The sequence below is a fragment of the Astatotilapia calliptera genome, chromosome 7 (genome assembly GCF_900246225.1).
Source record: "Astatotilapia calliptera chromosome 7, fAstCal1.2, whole genome shotgun sequence".
NCBI classification, from domain to species: domain Eukaryota; kingdom Metazoa; phylum Chordata; class Actinopteri; order Cichliformes; family Cichlidae; genus Astatotilapia; species Astatotilapia calliptera.
The window spans coordinates 12,861,863-12,887,249 of NC_039308.1; the positions used below are offsets into that span (position 1 = coordinate 12,861,863).

The 25,387-nt window shown below is 41.1% G+C and overlaps 1 protein-coding gene across 3 annotated transcripts in view; it reads right to left on the reverse strand.

Moving 5' to 3' along the window:
- Nucleotides 1–6,369: 6,369 nt before the first annotated feature.
- Nucleotides 6,370–25,387, reverse strand: part of lhfpl2a (LHFPL tetraspan subfamily member 2a) — a 36,840-nt gene continuing 17,822 nt past the window's right edge. For 2 of the 3 annotated variants that reach the window (XM_026173160.1, XM_026173159.1), the window contains 2 exons: nt 13,270–14,103; nt 6,370–7,558 (listed from right to left, as the gene is read on the reverse strand). In XM_026173160.1, the coding sequence (XP_026028945.1) occupies nt 7,302–7,558; nt 13,270–13,687 (675 nt within the window). In that variant the 5' untranslated portion in view covers nt 13,688–14,103 and the 3' untranslated portion in view covers nt 6,370–7,301. Of the gene's footprint in view, nt 7,559–13,269; nt 14,104–20,427; nt 21,634–25,387 lie in introns of those variants that run through there. The other variant, XM_026173161.1, reaches the window with a different exon arrangement.

Here is a 25,387-nt window from a genome sequence, read left to right on the forward strand (position 1 = left end):
CTCCAAAGGCGAGTCAGCCCCCATAGATTCCCAATGTAAAATCTCCAAGTGTAGCCATTAGATTAACGTGTTTGTAGCTTTAAACAAGAAACGGGTTGAGCCGCGACAACTTTACTTGCTCGCTAACATCAGCCACTCCACCCTTTCATCCAAATATGGTCACTTTTGGCTCCAAATCCAGCTTTGGCGCTGTGGAAGTGCTAACAATCAAGTTTCAAAACTCAGAGTTGACAAAGCAGTGGGCAACATCACAGTGGCTACGCCATCGTTTATAGTCTGCGTCGTTAGTACAGGGATGGACAGAAGTAGATTGTGATCACAGATTGATGGCACTGTTTTGCCATCTAAGCAGACAACAATTGTCATTCTGCAAAAGCTACAATCCACAAGCAGTGTCTGATATTAGAGTATCACTTTAAAGGTAATTGTCAAGTATTTATTTGACTGAAATCTTCTGCTTCTATTGATCTGCATATCTCAGCAAGTCGCATTTTAAATCTGGACTTGGGGTTCTTTCTCTGACGTTGGCAGTCAGTACAGATACTTCTAACAGTGCCCTCAGGCCTTCCTGCTCAGTAGTCTAGATGCTTAACTTGCTTTTTTATTGCATTAGCTGAGTCAGCTTGATTTTCACCTGAAGCCTACCATTTTGTGTCCTTTGCTAAAGAGAGCCACTACTCCATACACACAGCTGCACGATTTATCAGCAAGGAAAGTGTAATTCGTCTCTAGCTTCCCTTCAGTGCTGGAGATTTACCTCAGCTTTACTCAGGATGCTCTCCGCTTGCATGACGAGGTTAAATATTATACAAGATTGTACAAAATTTGACAGGCCTCTGGTTTTAAGTATGTCTTGTAAATCAGTATCAGTATGTTGTAATCACAATAAAAGTGACTTAGATTTGACAAAAGGGGCCAGTACATTGATGTTGTGTTGTGACACTTGTGTATTCTTAATTTTTTGGAAGTCAAGCAAAACTACAACCACATCTGTTCTTTTACTCTCTCGTTTTTGTGATCAGATTTAACAATACAATTCCACCTGCTAAAATGTCTTTGAATCTGTCTTTCTATGTGTTATTCAAACTGCAAAGCACTTTCCTTGATTTTGCATTTTGTGTGCGTGTGTGTGTGTGGGTGGGTGGGTGTGGACGGAGGGAGTTGGGTCTTTAATTTTTAATGTGTGTGCAGGACAGTCTGGCTGTGGGTTCCTTCTTGCCTTTTCTGTATTTCTTTAAGTTGTTTTCTCCCTACACACTGGCTTAATTTGGGCCAGTACAGTAGTTAAAAAGCATCAGGCTGAATTACACTTCCAGGTTTTGCTGTTAGTTTTAATATAAACATGAAGCTGCAATGCAATGTGAACTGTGCGTTGTACTGTAGACCGACTGTGGCTTCAAGCTGTGCTTTAGAGTCATGAATTGTGGTATAAAAACAATGAAAATTAAAATGCTGATCCACATCTCTTAAATTTTATATATATTAATATATATCAATGTTTTTGAGATGAAATATGAAGGGATGTGTGTATGTTTTGTGCAGTTTACAAATGGTAGACTATCTGCTCTAAATGTTTGTGCAATTTTAAGGTTTCACCTACAATCGCATGACCAGTAGTTTGAGTTTTGTATATTTATTGTATTAACGCTGAATAAAATTCTTCTTCTATATGTTTCATGGCTTCTCTTTGTATGAAATTATGCTCATATTTGCATTGTAGAGAAAAACGTTAAAAGGTACCCATTATACTTCTGTGTCACACACAGACATATAGATGAAAATGTAAGAATTTCCATGCTGTTAAACAGAGCAAGGAATTATTATTATTATTATTATTATTATTATTATTAGACAGCCTTTCCAAACATCCTAAATTTATTTTGGATTTTTTTATTGCCTTCTTATATTGTCTTCTCAATCCCAGTCCATTCTTTGGTAATTCTCTCAAGCTTCTCCAGATTTAATGGTCTTCTGGAGGTAGTTCCTCACAAGGACCAACGTATGTTTTGGGTCGTTATTATGTTGGAAGACACAGCAATGGCCCAGATCAAGTTTTGATGCTGATCGGTTTTCTTTCAGAATCTTCTCATGCCTTTAATTTCTTCATGAGTCCTTCCTGACAGCAATGACACTCTCACCCCTGTGATGATGGTGACTTTGGGTTCTACACCTCTCCATTGTTTCTTCAGAAGTGGAGTGTTTCTTGGTCTGTAAGCTCACAGTTCATTACTGTGCAGGGTTTAAGTGACTATCTTTTTTGAGGCTGTAATTCCCAACTTGGCTAAGTCATTCGCTCGTGTCTTAGCAGTTGTTCTGGGGTCTTTAGACTCATCTCTCATGAGTTTTCTTTCCCAAGTCTTTCAAATCTTTGGCTTCCTACTTCTGCGAGACTTGTTCTGTACTGTGCGACTCTTTCTTGATTCTTGATGAAATTTCTCCCTTCAGTTCTTGACACTTTGAAATGCTGTGATAGCTTTGTACATCCATCTCTTGCTTTGCGAGCATCAACGAATTTTTTTCTCTAAACTGAAATCTAAAGTCATTTCTTTTGTTTTTGGCATGATGACAAGTGACAGCTCACACCCTCGCTGAAGTTTTTATACTGTGTGTAAATTGGAAGGTAACCCTCAGTTTTAACTTGGTTTTACCAGCTTTGAGCATTGCAAAGTTAAAATTCATCATTGCACAGCAGTGGTTTGTGCTGTGGCTCAATAAAAGAGCCATTTCTCAGGAGGCTAATAATATTGACCCTAGTAATTTAATTCTCGTAGTCAGTTCTGTTAATTTATGATTTCTAATGAAAACGAATTTAGAAAAGCTATGTTGAAAATCCTTTGCACTGTTTAAAAAAAAAAATTATGAAAAACTTCAAATTTCATAGGTGCTAAAAATGTGGTCTCATCTAAGAAGAGTATGTCTTAATATATTAAGCATGACCAAATTTTCAAATGAGTATTAACTACTGGCTAAAAGTATTAGCTGTGAGCCAAAAGTACCAAACTTCCTTAAAAACGTTGCATGATGTCATTAAGTACATGGTCAACTCAAGCACAGCATGAGCACTGGCTACGAGTACAGACTCCCCACCCACCCACAAACCTTTTGTTACTGAGAGGGAACCAAAGAGAAGAGAATGATGCCATAAAAGGAGAGGAGGTGGGTTATTAGTTTTCCTGAGTGGGACTTTAAGTGAATGGTTTATCCTGCAGGTTAACATTTCACCACCTTGCTGCTTATGGTGAACCACAAGTATGCAGATTGTGGATTATAAATAAAGTCTTCCAAAAATTCAAAATTTTTCCTGTTTTTGTCAGCTGTTTGTGAATTTCACACACAAAAAAAAATAATAATCTCACGAAGAGACAAGTGATGGATTCATCCCCACTGAAATCCACTCCAGCTAACAACAGCTTTAAATGTTTTTTGGATTAAAAAAAACAACAACAACATTGCATTAAAGTTGCACAAAAGCCCGGAATAAGTTTAGATATTTTTAACCCTCAGTCAAGCAAAACTATTCAGCAGATTCCAAGAATAAGACTTGAAGCTGGGAAAAAAGCAGGGGGGGGAATGAGCTTGCACTATCTGTCGAAAACCAGATGAGGTCAGTATTTATCAAAGGATGTAAAGATCAGAGTCACCTCAGAGTAAATATGGCTAGAGTGACTTCCAGCCAACAGCATCAGATTTTGTTTTACAAGAAAATTAATCTGAGTTCATTTAAGAGGTTCAAACTGTAGGTAGGCAGAAGAAAGGGGCCACATCTGAGAAAGACTGTAAGATTATCAATAAAATAACAACACTCAGTGTAGTACTAAATATGAAGAGGCTAAAGGAACAATGTTTCACTTTGTTTAACAATTTAGGATTAATAAAAGATTCCGGACAGAGATCAAAGTTTCAACTTTTTAAATGCTGAAAATCTAATAACATGTTTTGTGAAAATAAAAAGGAAACTCGTATATCAAAAGTGAAACAATGGGGAAGACAAATCATATCAAATGTTTTACTACAATGAACGACATATACTGAAAGACGGGCAGAAATATGTCTACTAAACAAAGACATTTGAAACAATTCTGACCTTTATAAAAGAATTGGACCCAACAGAAAGTGGGTTTATAATAATATAATAATTATTAAAAAGAATAATTGGGTTTTGTGTGTACATGGCTCATCTGTGAGTCTTTAAATGTTTGCTGGAAACCAGTTCATTGTTATGTGATTGACAAAATAAGTCCCTTTGCTACGTGTAAAAATGTAAGTAACATTTGCGCCTCTGCTTCAGCTTCAGTAAAGACTGAGATGCTAATTCGCACTGACATAGGTCTGGCTGACAGCTAGCTGCTCAAGTGGCCACTTCATTAGACCACATGGCAACAACGCAGTGCATATAGGCATTTAGACCTGGTTAAGATGACCTGCTGTAAACCACAGCCTACCTGAATATTGTTGCTGACCACTTTAATTAAAAAATATATCCACCTGTAAGTCTTTTAATTCTTATAATGATGATTTTAAACAACAATTTTCAAAGAAAAACTAGCTGAAATTATCTCCATCCAGTCCCTTGAACGCTTTTATGAAGTTGAAGATGTCCTCCAACATCAGCGACAAGTTGCTGAGTCTGAAACAGATCTGCGTGAAATAAAGCAGGACGACACTCTCGCAAAGGAGGAAACTTTTAGCAGACCAGACTCACTGCCAACAGGAAGGGGCACAGAGGAGAAATAACAGCCATTCTTTAATGCATTTGAAACATTTTCTAGGAGTGTGTGAAAACCCAATGTGCTGTTGGCTGCTCTGTCCGTGCTGTCACATGGGCTTCCTCTGACTGTCAGCTGCCCCTGGATGATTACAGTTGCGTTATTATTTCCAAAAAATTAAAACAATGAGCAGAACGTCACTAATTAGCTTCTTGGATCTGAGTAAAGCAGCAGTGAGGGAGGTTTCTCGTTACAAACCACCCTTATTAACATTACATATAGGGACAGGAACAATTATCAATATAAAAACAGTTTTTTGTGTGTGTCAAGGTAAAATCTGACATCAGTCCAGGCTTTTTCAGTTTTAAATTTGAACCAGATTCTCATACAATCATGTGTAAGTCCCTCTCTAACATGACTTATCAACATGTGAGACTGAAATTTTCCTCTTCCTGGTTTGAAAGGAAACAAAGCTCACAAGTTCTGGCTCTTTTCTTTAAGTTTTTTTTTTTCCTGACTCAAAAGGAAAATGAGAAGCGAAAAGTAAAAGCCTGTGGCAGCAAAGCAGGCCTGACTTTCTGCTGCGCTCTTCAGATTGCACTATTTGTCATGTGCCTAATCTGGAAGTCATCAAGCACTGTGTTTAGTTTGAGCTAAGTCTGAAGTGGAGGAAGGGAGCCACAGGGTTGAGCTAGAAGCTTCTCTGTAGTCCACATGGAGGCCGGGACATCTGTGGAAGGAACTCCAAATACACTCAGGTTGAGTGCAAGTATTGGCATTCAGTGCTGGGGGAGGAAAAGGGCCAAACAGACGCTAGAGGTGAGAAATGTGTTGTTGTCCATTTAGGCAGTGAAAGGTTTTTGCATTAAGCACACGGTAAGTACAGACTAGGTCGCTAACTGAATGCTAGTAGTCACTTTTGCTAAATCCAGTCATTGAATTGGGCCTTTTGAACATGTTTTATTGTGTGTTTTACCTTTGGGAGCATTTTAATGCACTCGTCTCACAAATAATATGGCTTACTGTGCATTAGTTTGCGCTAAGAACTTGTTCAAGAAATCTTGTTGATAAACAAGGTGGCTAATATTAGCTTTTAACTTCATTATCTGCTCTCTTGACCTAATATATCCACTTCTGGAGATGCTTAATTTAAAGGCTTCCAAACTGGAGTTCACAAAAGGCTAAGTAATGCAAAGGTGGCAACATTCATCCTTTACATACAGTCTATAGTTTTACAAAATCAAGTTGTCAACAAAATACCCAATATACCATATATAACCAAAACAATATTAATTTAGATGATAGATCTGTACATGATAATGAATCCTAGCTAGACGCTAATCAAACTGGTTTATTATTTAACTGTATAAAATATATTGTTTTCTTCTGCAGTTCAGTAGCTCAGAGTTCTAAAGAACATGTATTTCAAAGCTATACTTCACTAAATATACTTAGTTACATTACACCACTGAAAACGAGGTACACACATGGAGAGCTGAGTTCTGCATCAGTGGAAAAACTGATCACCCACTGGTTGGAAAATGCACCCACCCCCACCTCAAGGGCCAAACCGAGGTCTCAAGCTGGCTGCTCCACTTGCTGGGCCTCCTTCTCCCCCCTTCCCCACAGCAAGGCTCTCCCTGGATAAGAACTGAAACCAAACTTATTTTTCCCCCCTCCTTTTTATTTGTTTGGCAGAAACAAATGGGAATAGACAGGACACTCTGTATGACTCGACACACTCCCAGAACCAGTTACTTAACAACAGCAATACTTCATTTATTTATGTGTCCTCATCATTCAGTCCATGTGCACAGATTACAGGATGTCTGCTGAGGAGCACCAGACACTTCACAGGTCAACTGGTTAGGATTAAGCCCACTTCATGTTAGGATTTGACAAACAAAATGCACCGAAGAGCCTCTTTTGCTCGTCCTTGTGCAGTCCATGTGAAGAATCGTTTCCACCGATACATTTCAAGCGTCTACAAACACATTAATTAATCAAATAGTACATTCTGTAAGCTCTAAAGAACATCCACTCTGAGCTAAAGGCCATTTATTTTTATGAGCAGTTTATTCTGACTGACTAGTGGTTCCCTTGTTGACAGTTAACAGATCCAGGTTTATTTTTTTAAAGTTTTTTTTCATAGTTTTTTTTTTTTTTTAAGGCAAGAGTGACATCATCAGCCCAGCCTGGATCCAGCTGACCATCATTCTGCGATCATAACTATGTACAAAATATATATAATCACGCTTATTTACAGAACATGTGGTAACAGACAATGCCTCGCAGGGCATCCACATGCTTAAAATGAATACATAACAGACACAGCACCTCTAGTGGCAGAAAGACAAAGACAGAAACTTAGAAATAAAACAAACAAACTTGGCACTTATAAGTTTCTCCCACTTCAAACAGAAAACTGAGACAAAATAAGAGTCAGTATTAGTGGTAAACAATGAATGGGCCCTCAATTTCACAGGCCAGCTTTTTTATTTTTGAATAGGCAGAAGAGGGCCAGATCATAAGTGGCACATCTCTGCCTCATCCTTCTTCTCTCCCCCCACCTGCACAATAAGTGTTATCTGAGCTTCACAGGAGGCAGATCAGGCTCTTGCCCTCCTCGATCTCCTCCTGAACCTTATCGCTGGAGGTGGCGATCTCAGCCTGAGCAGAGAAGACAGCGCAGACAAAGGTGAGCACAGTGCCACCCATGGCGGTGTAAAAGGCCCAGCCCATGGAGCAGAGACCGGCGCGGTACGGCGCCGCGTCTGGTCCGCAGTACAGCTGGACCTTGTCTGAACCCCAGCCAGCAGGGTACAGCATCAGACCTAGGATCAGGAACAGACCTGCAAGAAGGGAAACAAATAAAAGACATCATAACTCAAGTGTTTGTAATGAAATCCAGCATACGTAGCAGCCCTGTGCTTATTATACCTTGAAATACGGTGCGCTTCAACAGCAGAAGAGCTTTTAACTCAAAGCAGGCTTTCACCAGCTTTTTAATTTTAATCCTGCATGCTACAGATGGAAATCCCAAATTTCCTAAGCTAAGCAGTAACGTCATGATGTACGTCAGTAAGCGAACACATCATATCAACAGTTTAGGAGTGGATTCATTTCAGAGACAGACTAGCTTTCACGGCATGCTTGTATCAAGCAGAAGGAATAGCAGTTAGCCTGCACAACACTCTGTAACAGTGGCGTCAAGAAAGATGAGTTTTCTTTACAAAGAAAACCCAAAACATCCAAAACACAGCGTCAGCACAGCTCCTTATCTTGGCCAACATTCAGGCCTCTTGCTCAGATGACTTTTACAATGTAGAACAGCTGCAATCTTAAAAATGTCTACACACATAAATAAAGAGGGAAGAAAAAGCATCAGAAATACTTCTGTGCCAGCTGAACTTCATCCACGAGAAGCAGCTGAACGCACATGGAAAATCTACCAAGTGGCTTTTGAGTGAAACGTTATTTTCAATGTGAACGATTAACCGAGGAGCGCCACGTCATCTCGTCTGCATGTTTATAAATCCGTGCACATATATAAACACATTGTCAGTATTTGTCCGTGATTCTAATCACATATGGTTAAATATGATTACAGCTTTGTTTTACTGCGTCTGTTTATGCAGCGGCCAGGGTTGCTTCAACGGTAGGAGGGACGTCTGCAGGTTTGGACACATTCTTGTCAAGACTTTTTAAATGAAATCTAGGGGACGGCATCAAGAAAATCCATCAAAGAGGACATGATAAAGCAGTGACTCCATAAACTCAATGTGGATTCACCAGTGCATCGAGAAGACCTCCTGTGCTCTAAACATGTATTAAGCAGTGCTTGCCGCATAGGTGCTAAGTAGGTGACGGTGAAAGTAAAGTGTCACTGTTGCAAGAGACTCGGGCAGATTATTTTCTTGAAAATAAAAAACATTTCCGGCCGCAGCGGCGTGCTGGCAGCTCAAGCATCCTATCAGGACGCAAAGAAGAAGAAAACGTTTAAACTGGCAGAAATGATTTCCTGTCTGATGTATGACAGAAAGACCTCTCAATCCTGTGCACAAAGCAGAGACTAGATCAACAGGATAAAAGTAGCCGATGGACTTTCCCGCCTGGCCCGGTCACTGGCCAACCCTCCGGCGTCCTGAGTCTTTGTAGGAGGAGGGGGTCGCTTCCTGTGTTACCATGACCCACTTCTACCACTCTGCCTCTTCAGCTTGGCTTCAGCCCCTCGGCACGCACGGCTTGTCTCATAGATGGAAAGGCAACCTTCGTTCTAAATGCGTTTGCGTCGTTTCTTCTACTCTGCTCTGCCATGACAGCGGACGAGGTCAGATGGCCGGACAAGGAGTCTGCCTTCAATCAAAGCTCAGGAGGAAGCATTTACAGTAATACAATTACTGACAATAAAACAGCCAGACAGGGAACGAGGATTTAGCTCTCTTTCAACAAGCAGGTCCTGTTAGCTTCGCTCCATAAAAACCTCACGTGTAGCCTGCTTCAAGTCTGGCGGAGAACATGCCTTTTCTCTTCTAATCTCTCTTCCTCTTTCTTCCTCCTCCCATTCTCTAAAGCACCCAATATCGTATTAAACAGGGAAATGAAAACTAGGTCATAAATTCTTTCCACATGTTGCTGCCTTGCCCTAACGGCCAGACCGGCTCTGCTGATGGATTGAAGGCATGGTTTTAATTCACAACCCCACCCCTCCAAAGACCCCCACTCCACACACACACACTCATTCCCATTCCACCTTCAAGCTGGACCTTCTAACCTAATATCCCAGTGTGCTCCACCCTATTCTCTCTGCACTGGCTTGCGTCTCTGTTCACTTCCAAACTGTCAGTTCTGTCTTCAGTAAGAGAGGTTGTTAGTTTGGTTTTAAAAGTTGTTTACCATCATTATGAAACATCCACACCTCCGCTGTAACCACAGGAAAAGCTAATCAGTGCATGGGAATCGCATCTCTTATCATTCAGAGCTGACAAGTCTGCTTCCCTCTTTTATGTAACGTGATATCTTGTGTGAGAGTCATCATTACTCAACAGCACAGCTTAAATTCCCGCAAGACGCTGCTTTATTTTGTTTCTCCTCCAGCCTGGAGCTTAGTCACAGTCACCGATTAAGCCTGTTTAAGTTTATGGAAGGTAATAAAAGTATTTGACACAGAACGTGCAAGAATCTGAGACAGTTTTATGGCCCTGTTTGTTTGCCGCTCTATCTGTAATCCCTTTCAGCTTGAGTGACGATGAGTGAGTACGTCATTTTAGTAAATGTACAGCAAGTTTAACTGGGGTATAACAAGTCTTTAGGGCCCCTAAAGTGTGCGCCTGCGGGATGCAAAGTTTAACCCGGCTGACCTTCAACAGGAGTCTGTCTGTTTTAGCTATCTGATTGCATAAGGTGAAAGGAATGACTTGAACTTCTCCTGAAATCTCAAAACCATCTGAGCTTAAACTATTTGTCTGTTTAAATTGCATCTGGGACACTGCGGCCATCAGAAAGGCGTCGTATAAAAAAGACTGCAGAGGCTGAAGTACAAAGTCCAAGTGACATCAACGAATGTGAAGACGAGGTTAATAGGTTTGGGAGTCACTCCAGTGAAATGACGTGACCGTCTCTGGCAAGAGAGTCGCAATCTTCCTATCTGAGGTCAATCATTTCCCCAAACATCTGCCGTCTGGCTCCAGTTTTCTCATTACCGGAGGGTCGGCACGCATTGTGGAAATAATGATAGTAGAAAAGTCGGTGTGGTAGCCTTGGTGATGGATATCAAGTGATTGTGATATCATTCACTGGCCTCGTGAAAAGTGGAGTAGAAGGCTGTAGAGCACAATGGCTGACTAATGTAGGAAGTAGTGACACTGTTAAGATACCGATGCAGTTGACCATCTCCTTTCTCATCCTGTGGCTGAAAACAGTGCTTCGGAAGCACAAAAGAAACTCTCCCGCCTCCTCAACTGTTTGATGCTTTCCTTGCCCCCTTTCCTCTTTCACATCCTCATCCTCTCAACAAAGAGGAAACTCAGGGGTGCATTTCTCCCCTTTTCTTTATCTCAACCATGTCTCCCGCAATCCAATGACTTAATATGTAAATAGAGGACTTTACGGTTATGTAACACTGTGCTTTGTGGGGCCATGAATCCACTTTTATAGATCACCTGACATATGACTGTCAATCTGGGCTCAGTGTGGAGGATGGTTTGTTTTTCATCACTCTTTGGAACATAAACAGAGGTAAAATGAATGGATTCAATCCAATCATTAATATACTTCTCAGTGTAAACTGTAGTTTACCATGCTAGTCAGTAATGTGTGTTATGGGGAACAAATTGAGCGACTCCCTGGTAACTAGCATTCCCTAGGTAAAAATGTGTATGCCCTGATAAGCTGGTGAGTGTTTCCTGGCAGTTGCTAGCGTGAAATTGGCCACAAACAGGTTTACAGCGCTGCACCCAAAAACTTCTTGTCATTACTTTGGTGGCTATTAGGCTATTATCTACTTTAAAAAAAAATTGCAACTAAGTTCGAATGATATATGACCAACTTATTCTGAAGTGAATATGAACATGTCCAAAGAAGAAGTCTGAGACGCTGTACGGCTTAGCAAATGTTCAACTGCTTACTTAAATGTGTACCCCACCAAAATTCTTTTGAGTCTATTAATTACCACTTCCTTGTTGACTTCCAAAGTGGCTCTTTAGTTGGAGTTTCCTTGCAACAACTAGTCTAGTTATAAACACATGTGGCTTTCTCATAATGGCAGCGGATGGAAACAGACATTCATTTTGCATTTACTCTAACCTCAATCTGTTACTGAAAACTGTTTGAACTGAACATCAGCTGGAAAGCAACATGCAAGGATCTCAGGAAACAATCTTTAATGCTAAATCCTGAATCCTGCTCGCAAATGCTGTTTTACCAAAATAGGAAGCAAACTTACTTGTCACCCGATCACTTCAAATTGCAACAAATTTTATTGGTAAACTCATTTAAACTGATCAAGTCACTGTATGACTTAGTGATGGGTCAAATAGGTACTTGGGAGTAGGGAGTTCTGTTTTGTTTTTTAATTTCTGTAGGCTTTCAAGATGACTTTGAAATGTTCATTTATTTTCAAGCTGAAAATAGTATAGGACTGACTTTTATGTATATTATAAAACCAAGTAGTTCTGCCACACCGCCACCTCCTCATATGTAGAAAGCTAAAGAAAGAATGACTGGCATTACAAATAGTGTTTTGAAGGATTTCTGCTTGTTCAATATGGCCTATAATAGCCAGAGAAATCTATGTTTAGTTCCTCAGTATCAGCAGCATAATAAATTTAAGATAGCTGACAAAGAGTCATCTGTCTCCTATACATTAACTCACTGAGTTAAGGTTATGCCGCTGAATAGAGGCATTGGTAAATGAATGTTTTGTCCTAAATAAACATTGAGCAACTTAATCTTAATGAAAAGAAATGCATTCAAAGGAGCCACCCACTGGCTGAATGGATTTTGCTCTTTCAGGTCAGCAGGCCTGCATAGATCTGAGGGTACAGCTTGGCTTATCCTTGTCTACACACCCACCGTTTCTGTTTGGGCCTCCCACAAATAAACAACTGTGGGGGAGGACAGCCATAATCACCGGAGAGCTGAAGGCTACACTCTGTGAAAAAAAGATGAGGTTCAGCGAGCATGATCTCATGGCCTCCTCCCTTCCATAATTCACCACAGTGAGTCAAAGTGGCCCGGGATCTGACCTCATGTGCACAGGCACAGACACAGAATGTACGGCCGTCACACATAAAGAGAGATACGCATGCGTACTCGACCCCTTTGGAGACCAGAGGAGTGTCAGAAAGCTCCAGCTGACTGCGTGAAGAATAAATATTTGGGCGGTAGTTGCTCCAGTTGATGACAAAGAGTCACCATGCCCTTTAAACTTCTGCTTGGGTTAAGACTCACTGAGGGCTCCACAAGAATAAAACACATAATTCCAGCAGTGGGAGTTGTGGTGCTCATAATGAATGTGTTTAACTGAGAGCACAGCGTTTCATTTACCTTGATGAACGGTGGACGCCGCAGGAATGAACAGAAACAATACGGTTCAGATGAACAAACTTTCTTTCAGATTACAAAACTTGAACACGTATTTCTCAACTCCATGTCCTCAGTCTAAACTGACTCCTCATTAGGTACGAGAAAAACAAGCACGAGGAAGATTAAAGTCGTTCAGTCACAGTGTTTTGAAGGTAAACTGAAAGCCAGGCATTACAGAAAGCAGACAAATATTTGTTAAATACGGCTTATATGTTCTTTGTATCACTGATGTGAAAAGTAAGGCAGTTTAAGACCTCGTTTACTTTCTCACCTCCAGATCTGGTCAATCATTGCCAAAGTGTGGATGTCAGATTGTTACTTTCGGAAAGCTACTGCCCATAAAGGCGTGTGCTTTTCTAAAGCTCTCCATCCATCAGACAAATTTGAGCATCTGACCAAAAACCAGTATGGGCGCCAAACCTTTCAAAGTCGTGTTAAATATCAAAACTGTTTTATATAAATTGTGTGAGAATCTCACCTGCAATTCCCTGCAGCAGTCCGCACACATTAAAGATGCTCTTCTTCATGATGCTTTGAAAGCACATGGTGAAGACGGAAATGAATGCCACGGCACACAGCAACAGGATCCCTGCAGCCAGGAAGATAGAAGTAGCCTGCCAGAACCCGCTGGCAATCTCTCCAAAGTGGACTGCGTACGGTCCACACAGTATTCCCCGCAGTTGAGGCAGTTTTATACAGCGACCATAGATGCCTAAAGTGGGCCTGTAAGCCTCTCCGGCTGTGGTGGCCCCATGGGGGCCGAAAACTGCATCGGATGCACGGGGGAATCCAACGAGCCAGTCGGTGCTCATGAAGGCGATGAGCTCTCCGAACGCGGCAACAATACTCAGCAGAGTCCACAGCATGGAGCGACAGGTGACAATAACATGGCACATGCTGACGGTGGCTGGATGGCTCCCTCTGTTGCGATTTAAGACCTTTACTTGCTGAGAGATGAAACGCTGGATTGTGGATAGAAAGTCCTCAAAAGACAGAGAGCAAAGGTTGTGATCGTTCTGCAGCGAAGACGTGAGAGCGAGTGAAAACCCTTCAGAGGAAGAAGAAGGTGACACCGCTGTACACAAAAGGTTCACGTCAATGATTCACAGCCTGCTCCTTCTCTGTTTTTCTCTCCACTTCTCTCACTCCTTATCTTAACCTGGTGTTGTCTCAGTACAGCAGGTTCCTCCTCCTTGAGCTCACCCTCCTGTCGGTGCGGTCTTCAGACTCTTATTGTGCTTGGTTTTTGGTGTCTACATTGTATTGAAGTTGTGTTCCCTGAGCCAGCCCGCTGGCGTCACATCAAACACACCTAAAAGATAAAACAGGGAGGGACAAGAACAGGGTTAGTGCTTTAATTGCACATATAAAGGCTCGAAGATGATCAGTCATTTCTGCTGTGCTTGAGGAAGTGCAGGTCAGAGTTACGCCTCCCGGTTTCCCATCATATTTTACAAAAGCAGGAGTGTGGAGGATGAAAAGAGTGTGCAGAAGGAACAGAGAAAAGAGGCAGGGAGGCTCCTGGTGTAGATCTTTAAGAGGGGAGTCTAATGAGTTGTGAAGAGACATGCTCGTTTGAAGTGGGCCTCATTCGCTGTGTTTATGTTGAATGATTTGTGATCAGGCCACAGATCAGGCTCTGCACTCCCTGTAAAGTTTTGTGATTGAGGCAGCAAAATTTTAAAGTGTTGAAAAACAGAACATTTCTATCTATGCCTGTGCTCGTTTGTGCATATGTGTGTGTGCTGTGGGGGAAGAGGGGAAAGGTTAAAATAGACTTGGAAAAAAGAGGAATGAGGAGCGGATGCAGACGAAGAGAAAAACAAGCCTGAGGCCTCTCATCAAGCAGCCCACACAGCTGACCTGGGGTCAGTCAATGGCTGATAGCGTAACGGCCGTCCGGCTGTCACACAACCACTGATAACCTCAGTGGCAGCAATTCTGCAGAGTCAAAGATGATACAAACAGGAGGTGGTCTCAAATGCACATCTGGCACAGCACACGGATGAAATATACACTGCTACTCAAGCTCCAAACCTCATGCATGGGTGTTTCCATTTGAAACCCTCTATACTTTATCACAAGCTATAACTAATTTGAACTAGTTTAATGCACATTAATAGATTATTATAAATGGCATATGTTCTCTTGAAAAATCTTATATATACTTCATAATTTTGAATTCAAGACTCATAGTCATTCTTTATAATGTGGTCTTACTACTAAGTGGATTCATCTGATTGTTCTTCCTCTAGCAATAATAGTTGAATTTTCCTATTGAATTCTCCATTTATCAATTTCCAAAAGCGTTTTTAATTGAGCTGTAAACTTCCTGTTAAAAAGAAGTTCTTCCTTCCTGCTATCGCCAAGTTTTATTTTATTGCAAACCTTTTACATATCATAATTACACTGCAATAAAACCCTTTTCGGGTGAGAGATATCATTCATTTTACTACACAGAAAAAAATGGTTTCCCTACCCAAGGCTGTCTCAAGACTAGATGGATAAAATGTCAACCTGTAGATAACCTACAGAGAGTTTTTGTCTAACAAATGTAAGCAGGAACGCCAGAAAAGATTAAAAGGAGCTTATATAGGAGCTTTTAAGTATTTGTGCTCATGTTCTAAATACAGCTCTAGGTTAAAGCTGAGAGTTGTTTCTTTTCTTTGAGGGTTTTTTGTGCCATGGTTTCCCTGCTGCCTCTGGGGAGTCTGTTAGTCATTCTCCAACCAATGTTTGGCAGAGCAGCAAAGGGAGCCGGGGGCCACTGTTGACACGTGTGCCGCCCGCACTGTGAGGTTTCCATTGCCCAGCCCTTGGAGTGCCCTTACAGAGAGGGTCACGACAGACGTTCGTCCCCTTGTGGTTACATCCCGTTGTGTAACACTCAGTATGTGTGTGTGTGTGTGTGTGTGGGTGTGTGTGTGTGTGTGTGTGTGTGTAAGAGCACATCACAAACTTTGATCTTTGTCACCCTGTTGAGATATCAACAGCGGTTCGCCTTCCTCAACCCCCCTGTCTTTTCCAGTGGAGAAAATGAGCCAGATCTGTGGTCCTTGTGTATGTGTGTGAGCTGACGTACAATATGTTTGGACTGTGTAAAGCAGATGAGATCATAAGAACAGGCACAGAGAGCTGCTTCAGTGGAGTTGGACCAGAGTTAGTTTTATGAATCACAAGCATTTTCGTTGCTTCACCGTGAACAATTGCGAGAACATATGCACACTTATACAGTTCACTTTTTTGAAGAACTCTTCCCAGGCCTTAAACTGATGATGTCTCAGGGGTGTTTTGAATAATGTCTGACATAAAGATTTAAGATTTAATATTTGACTCTAAAGTATTTAGTCAAACATTTCCTAGCTAGTTGCAAAGACTATTTCTTCCCTGACAGAAATATTGTTGAAAACACACTGGAGCCAAAAAATAAAAATAAAAATAAAAATCTAAACCAGCTGGAAAATATTTGAAGACCTTGAGCCTTAAACTTTGACCTTGCTCAGCCATAGTGTGTCTGCACCACATGCCTCTCAGATGCACAAAGGCAACTAGCAGGTTTCTATGTCTGTGAAGTTTCTTTGAATTTGGGTACTTAAACAAGTCTGGTTCAATTAATGCACCTGGTATTTGTGACAATATACAGTGGGGCAAAAAAGTATTTAGTCAGCCACCGATTGTGCAAGTTCCCCCACCTAAAATGATGACAGAGGTCAGTAATTTGCACCAGAGGTACACTTCAACTGTGAGAGACAGAATGTGAAAAAAAAATAATCCATGAATCCACATGGTAGGATTTGTAAAGAATTTATTCGTAAATCAGGGTGGAAAATAAGTATTTGGTCAATAACAAAAATACAACTCAATACTTTGTAACATAACCTTTGTTGGCAATAACAGAGGTCAAACGTTTACTATAGGTCTTTACCAGGTTTGCACACACAGTAGCTGGTATTTTGGCCCATTCCTCCATGCAGATCTTCTCGAGAGCAGTGATGTTTTGGGGCTGTCGCCGAGCAACACGGACTTTCAACTCCTGCCACAGATTTTCTATGGGGTTGAGGTCTGGAGACTGGCTAGGCCACTCCAGGACTTTCAAATGCTTCTTACGGAGCCACTCCTTTGTTGCCCGGGCGGTGTGTTTTGGATCATTGTCATGTTGGAAGACCCAGCCTCGTTTCATCTTCAAAGTTCTCACTGATGGAAGGAGGTTTTGGCTCAAAATCTCACGATACATGGCCCCATTCATTCTGTCCTTAACACGGATCAGTCGTCCTGTCCCCTTGGCAGAAAAACAGCCCCATAGCATGATGTTTCCACCCCCATGCTTCACAGTAGGTATGGTGTTCTTGGGATGCAACTCAGTATTCTTCTTCCTCCAAACACGACGAGTTGAGTTTATACCAAAAAGTTCTACTTTGGTTTCATCTGACCACATGACATTCTCCCAATCCTCTGCTGTATCATCCATGTGCTCTCTGGCAAACTTCAGACGGGCCTGGACATGCACTGGCTTCAGCAGCGGAACACGTCTGGCACTGCGGGATTTGATTCCCTGCCGTTGTAGTGTGTTACTGATGGTGACCTTTGTTACTTTGGTCCCAGCTCTCTGCAGGTCATTCACCAGGTCCCCCCGTGTGGTTCTGGGATCTTTGCTCACCGTTCTCATGATCATTTTGACCCCACGGGATGAGATCTTGCGTGGAGCCCCAGATCGAGGGAGATTATCAGTGGTCTTGTATGTCTTCCATTTTCTGATGATTGCTCCCACAGTTGATTTTTTCACACCAAGCTGCTTGCCTATTGTAGATTCACTCTTCCCAGTCTGGTGCAGGTCTACAATACTTTTCCTGGTGTCCTTCGAAAGCTCTTTGGTCTTGGCCATGGCGGAGTTTGGAGTCTGACTGTTTGAGGCTGTGGACAGGTGTCTTTTATACAGATGATGAGTTCAAACAGGTGCCATTCATACAGGTAACGAGTGGGGGACAGAAAAGCTTCTTACAGACGATGTTACAGGTCTGTGAGAGCCAGAGATTTTCCTTGTTTGAGGTGACCAAATACTTATTTTCCACCCTAATTTACGAATAAATTCTTTACAAATCCTACCATGTGAATTCATGGATTTTTTTTTCACATTCTGTCTCTCACAGTTGAAGTGTACCTCTGGTGCAAATTACTGACCTCTGTCATCATTTTAAGTGGGGGAACTTGCACAATCGGTGGCTGACTAAATACTTTTTTGCCCCACTGTATACCCAGACGTCTGCTTCCTGTTCCCAGACAGACAGATTTGAACAGGTATGAAGAACGCAGGTTTCCCAAGCTAGAGTGGAGCATGGTAGTCCATAAATGTGAGGCTTGAGGTGGATTTATGATGTCTTTTATACTCCCAGAGTAACCAGGCAGGAGATAGAGGATTATTTGAGGATCAGTTTACATACACAAAAGAGTTAACAGCCCTCAGACTGCACCCGCCACGATAGTGACACCCAACACTAATCCCCATCTACAAGACTCCCTGCATCTGACACATACTCCCATAAAGTGTGAGCAAGTAACCAGCTGTTAGAAAGAAAAGGAACTTCTCCAGAGTTTCATCTCAGTTGTCCTGCAGCCATTAAATATTGTGCTTGTTGAAACAAATGAACAAATAAAGAGGAACACGCCTCAGCTGCATTAGCTTAGGGTACACTCCTAAGCTAATGCTAAAATGCTCCTGATGCCGATGCCAATGCCCTTCAAATCTACACACAATCACATTAGCATACTTGCATATGACATTTAGACCAAACTACACTTGGACGCAAACCAAATTTTAACTTGATTATGTCTACTAAATTCCATAGCATTTAATCTCAAAGCTATGGAGACACTTCACTAAAAAACTCAAAAAAACTCATGGTGTAGCTAGAAGAAAAGATTAATGGATTGTTTAAGTCACTGAGCATCATCCTCTTGAAACCATTAATACCAATACTATTTTATTTCTACATTTCTTCCCTTCAGCTCGCATCATTCAGTCTTTTCTTATCTTTTCTATGCTGATGACATTCAGCTGTGTATGTCTTTTACGCCTCACCAGTTGGATACGTTGTCCACTCTAGTCCAGCATTTACCCAGGATTAATGATTGGCTCTCTATCAATTACTTCGTTTTAGACACCAACAAAACTTCATTTTGTTTAACCAGTAAATCCTTTGTTTGAAAACTTGGAGAAATATCTGATTCCTCTCTGGGTTTGACTCTCATGTAAAAACCTTTCTTGTTCCTGTTTTTCTCATTTAAGGAACATTTCTAAATTGATCTTTGGTGGAACTAGAGGAACATATTCATCACAATTACGATTACTAACTTGAACAATTGATCTCTCATGCATCCAAACGATACAGAAAGCTGCGGCCAGACTATTAATACGTTCACATTACAAAGAACTAAACTATTTAGTCCATCTTTATATCAAACACACTGCTACTCATAGTTTTCTATGAGAATCTCAGAATCTGCTGGTCATTCTACGTACAAGCCTGAAGACTAGGTGTGGACTGAGCTTTAGCAGTGTGGCTTCCTTTCCAACCCTTTGAAACAGTCTCCCACTACAATTACGTTTAGCTGACTCTGTGGAGTACTTTTATCCTCTGGATTTCGTGGACACCAATTTCATGGCAAGATTATAATTCCACTCATAATGGGACTTAAGCAAAATTTAGATGTTCACCTAAGTCATGGGGTCATGAATGGCTCTGAAAACAACTCCATCTACCCAGTAGTTGTTGAGACATTCATTGTAAACCAAAAAACTAAGCTGTTTATAGGCCTGAAAAGCTTAACACTACGGCTCCTGCTGAGAGCATCCATTCAGCTTTTCCCTAATCACAACAGCAAAACAGAAGGAAACGCCTTTCCACACTGCCCCTGACAGGAAGCAATCTACATATCTACTGTATGGACTTGTTGCAACTAAAATCCCATCCCACCACTGCTTCAACCTGCCTAAAGAAATTTAAAGAGTTTATTCATTAAGAAAGAGCCAAAAAGATCAGATACAATTAATACAAAGCACTTATAACCCTCTGGTGTCATTCTGGTAATGCCACCATAGTGACAAATCACAAATCCTGTTTATTTTTTGGGTTCCCTGCATTCCCAGCCACACCTCTCGTGTGCTGATTTTATCTGTGAGGATCTGTTTGAATGAGAAGCCCCCGCAGCTACAGAGGGGGAATGCAGGCTGTGATTGGTCTTAAATAACTAATAACCATTCAAGATAAACCACATGGTGAAAAGATGACAAGCAGTCTTACAAATATAATATTTGGGTCAACGTCAACTCTGTAAATAAGTTGCAATGAAAGCACAGCATCTGTCTTTCTTTGTATTTCAAGACTTTCCTTTGTTTATTTAAGGAAAATTACAGTTTCTGTCACTAACAAAGGAGTTTGTTTCTCACCACTTCTGCACATCTGCTCAGAATCCCGGAGCTCCGAAACACTATAAATAGTCTGTGATTAAGACCAAGGTATGCTATTTTACTGCATCAGCAAGGCAGTTCTTTAGATTTAGTTTACCCCAGGAGTCAACCCAGTTGTTTAAACAGGAAATGAAATCAGGAAAATTAAGAGAAATGAGACAATAGTCCAACCTGTCTCCATTGGCTTGTGGATAGTCCAGCTCTCCTGTAAATGCGGCCTCTGTGCCCCTGCTCTCCTCTGCTCACACACTTTAATAACCTCCCTCACGCTCGAGACTCCAGGACCCTCCCACCGTCCCTCCTCTTGGACCAATGCATCTGCTCTGATTGGCTAGACTGACAGCAGATCCAAACTTTCTGAAAGGGTCCACATGGTGGCCATATTTCAGTGCTGAATCTGGGTTAAAATAACAAGATGTGGAGCTGCCCAGGGTTTCTCTCCTCTTTCTCTCTTGGTTTCAGTTTCTCTCACCTTCTCGCTCTGTTTTCATGGCTCACTGCACCTTCTCAATCATCCAAGCCCAACATTTCACTATCAGCTTCAATAAGATTTGCATTTTCAATTTCTTAAATCTGAAATATATAACTTTAAGCATTTGGGTAACATACAGCTGTGTGAGCATCACTTCAAAATAGACTGGTTTAACACTTATTTATCCATGTTAATAATAAACTACAATATGGCATTTCTATAATTTGGTTTGTAAATTACATATTTTGGTTGCATCCATTTTTACTGGATGTGTTGGGAACATTTATGGATAGAAATTCTAGGTGGAGTTAGCTGCAGTGCCAAGCTCGCTGGGCTTGGGACTGAATGTGGGTGGTCATGCTGACCTGATTGACCACTTGCCACAAAGTGCAAAACAGCTGGGATGCAAATAAGCATCTCCAAGTCTGAAATGATGGTTCTCAGCAGGAAAAGGATGGATTGCCTGCTCCTGTGTGGGGACAAGTGGCTGCCTCAGGTGGAGAAGCTCATTATATATGAGTCAAGGATGAATGGAGCAAGGAACTGACAGCTGAGCTCAGTCGTATAGATATGGAGCTTGATTATTTGGTGGGAGCACAGCTGGAATGGTTTGGGTGTCTGTCACAGGTGAGGTGCTTGGGGTACATCCAGCTGAGAAGATATCCCACAGCAGACCCAGGAAGAGATTACGTCTATTGGCTGATTTCGGAATGTTTCAGTATCCCCCCTAGAACAGCTGGGAGATTGTAGCATATGCTGGGTGAGAGGGAAGGAATAAGTATGTATGCAAGTATACCTAAAGAAAACAATTACTTATATAGCTTATATATACGTAACCTTTGAAGTGCAGGATTTATTCACTAATGTATAAAATGGCACACTGAATATAAATAGGTTTTGCTATTTAGTTTGTAAAACTCAAAAATTGTAATCAGGCTTGTTTCTATTAAAAAGGGGTCCATGAACGATGACACACACAGATCCTGTTACATCAGACTGCTGTAAAAGATAGCTGCCTCGATGCTTGTTAACTGACTGATTGAGCAGATGGTTTGATGTCTGACTAATGGATTAACCTTTCTGGCTGATGGGAGAAAAGTGCCCTGGGATTGCTTACAGCAGCACTGTGTGCATTCAGCCAACAGTGCACTCAGCCACAGTGTTTCTCTGACATTTGTGTTCACTCGCAAATGAGATCCATATGAAGACAAAAAAATAATAAAATGGGGCAGGAGGCAAACAGGAAGAGAAGCCAATAGGTCAGTTAGACACTTGAATGCAACCTGCAAAGCATGAGGAAGAGGCCTTTCTTATCACTTTCAATTAAAGTCAGGCCAGAACAGTTCAAAAATGCAGCCTGTGAATGCAGATGTATACATGCTAGACCTAATAAAACTTCAACCTATTTTCTAATAAACCCTGGTGACTCATCCTCCTCCTACGGTAGAGTTGTATGGGAAGAAGTTAAATGAGCCATTTTAATTCAACCCAGTCACACTCAACAAAACAGCTACGAAGGCTCCAGGCTTTTTAATTTTTTTTATACTGTGAACATACAGTTTTCTGTAATAGCAGTGATACAATTCAAAATTCTTATTATTTCTTGATACAGTGGCGCTTTATGTCAAATGATTTTAGAAACCAGAGCACTCATATCCGTCCAACAGTGTGATCGCAGCATCCAGCAGAAGTGAAAAGCTGTAGCTAGCTAATTAACAGGTTAACCTTGTTTGTTTAATATAAGCTTTCATTATTCTTTATATTAAAAAGTAATTTACAGTTTTCTTTATTTTTAGGATTACAAGACAAAAGTAAAGACAAGACTAAAGTTAAATGTAACACTGTAACTACTAGCTAACTAACTACTAGCTACTACTATAGTAAGCAGTAATTGTTAGAATCTATAAATGAATAAAAATAATACATCGGTTATGTGCTTCTTGCCATTTACTGCTTCGAATACTAATGTAGTAGAACTAGCTGGATACACTTAGGTTGGCGGTTTACATCAGAAAAGACACACTGTTCAATTTACTTCTTTTATACTCCTGTGGTTTGGTTTTGTTATCAGACCTCCATGTACTGCACACAGAGTCACTGCACACTGGCTGTTGCTTAAGCTTTTATCCAGATAATCGCTGTTTCAAGATGTTGGGGCGAAAAGTTCTCCGAAAAGACACCAATCAGTTCCACTTTCAGTTAATATTTTTACTCATTATCCTGACTGTGAGTGGGCCTAGTTCTCAGATACGATATTTGTTATGTAGAGATACAAACTCAGAACACCCAGAGACTTCAATTGATTCTCACAGACAAAGAGAAAGCTACCAACATCTCAGAGATTTCTCCTGGCAGCCTCAGGAGCTCTGACAAAGCACAGACGCTCACATCAAAGACCAGTGGATCAGCAGGGAGTAACCATCTACATGTACACACCAGACGCCTGCCAGGCTAAAACATCATTCATACAGATCCAAATAGAACATAAGGTGTCTTGCTTTGAGCTGCTAGTCATTCATCTTTCCTCGACAGACTTTTGTCTGTGGAATCATGAAGACTTAAAGGAAGAGAATAAAAAGTGGGGTGGCGACTGATAAAAGAAATCCAACGGACAGTGGAGCCAGATTGTCTGTTTTTTTTGGGAAAACCTAAACAAGAATTTTTTCGCCCAATTACAAAAAATGCTCTCATTAGCCTCCCACAATAAATATAAAAAGTATTTAAATACATTTGTTTTGATCAACAGAAAAAAAATGACATATATTTAAATTGTAATAATCATTAAAATTAGAAATGAATGTGTCTAAACAGCCCTAATTCTTCATAAAAACTTAAAAACATTTACATATATATGGATTCATGATGTATATAGTTACACATGCACAAAAAGCTATCACCTGAGCCCTTATTCCTTTTAAAAGGAGGTTGACAGCCTTTTTCAGGCTTGCAGGTTATTGTTTTGGTTCTCCAAATGGAATATCAATGCAGGACGGAACAACAAATGTCAAGTCTTTGTTGGGCTCATCCAGGAAATGTAAAGTTCAGTGAGTTAATAATGAGACAGGAATACATCCACAGATGACTGGCAATTAGACATGGGAGCAAATGTGACACAGGAGGAAACAAGCAAACACAGAAAATCACAAGGTACATGGGAAAAGTGAACTTCAAAGTAACAAAGTAACCAAAAGACAAAAAAACTAACTCTGAAACATGGAAGATAAGAAAGATAAGAAAATAAGTAAAATCTGATGGGCCGGGACATCTCATCACTTTACAGTTTTAACTCACACTAGCTATGAGAAAAGTCTCAAATCCAAATGTGTTCTGTCTGCTTGGACTCACAAAGTGAATAATAGTAGCTAATGAAGCATTTAGAGCCACATGTTTCATTCTAGAGCTGGTGGAAAGTGAACAAAGAGCAAAAAGAAATATACACTCTTCTTACATCCATTCAGAGACAGAAACACAACACTGAACATGAAGCAGCTGTGTAGTGTTATAACGTGTCAGTGCTTCTTCTGTTGACCCCAAGTAGCCCAATAAACAAAATAAATGTGTAAAAATCTGCAAGCTTTTGGATTTGAAACCAAGTTTGGGAGTGCTTTATATATCCCAGCTGACTGTGACAGATTGAATGGTGTTTCTTCTATCTTGCGAGTCATGGCTAAATGTGGTCCCTGAAAGAGCTACTACTGCCTGGTGTACTTATAGAGAACTCTATTGTTTATCCACCCGAAGCATGTTCTGATTTTATACACTTGCATTAATAATGATAAAAAACAAACAACTTATTAACATGACTGTGCATGCACTTGTGACCTGAATACTCAGGTGTGCCCAAGCCCCAGTTTGAGTCAGGAAGGAACTGATTTCATAGTAGAGAAACCAAATGCTTTATTTGGGCTCGTGTCAATGCGTGCTTCCCAGACATGCCACAGATATCTCATTGAGGCTTTATCTCCACATGTTTTCAATCTGAGCTCTGCCTGCACATGTTATGTCACTCCAACGTCCAGCCACCCTTAAGAGGCTGCCCCGAGTTCGCTTTTAAGAACTGCGGTGGAAAGAGATGGCATTAGGAGAAAAATATGGAAAGAGTTGGAGACAACGGATGGACAGATGGAATATCTGGCTCTGATGAGAGCCTATGGAGTTTCCAGTTTGGGGGGGGGGGGGGGGGGGGGGGACAGCTTACTGAGTGCTGAAATCAGATGCAGTTTGCTACACAAAAATCTCTAAAGCACTAAACAAACACCCAGACAAAAACAGAGCATCTTGCACATGATGGTAGCACATGGAAGAAAATGTTATCCCTGTTTTTATAACCTTCCTTAGTTATCCAAAAAAAGCACCTCAGGGTCATCAGTGCAGCCTAAAAGCAGCTCAGGGGTGACAAATGTATGTAGGGAGACTGCAGTGATGTACATTTGCTTCTGCGCAATCGGAGAAGCCTGAGCTGAGTTTGAATCCCACAGAGGGAGCCGCTATGACCATCTGCCACTTCAAGGCCACGGCTGCTTGAGGCCCATCAGCAGGCACATGGAGACAGATGTTCGACACGCACACACAGGGGACGAGGTCCACATCTACTGAAATAACATTCTGGGCAGGACTGTACGGTGTCAGCTGAAGAATACTGATTCTTTAGCTAAAAAA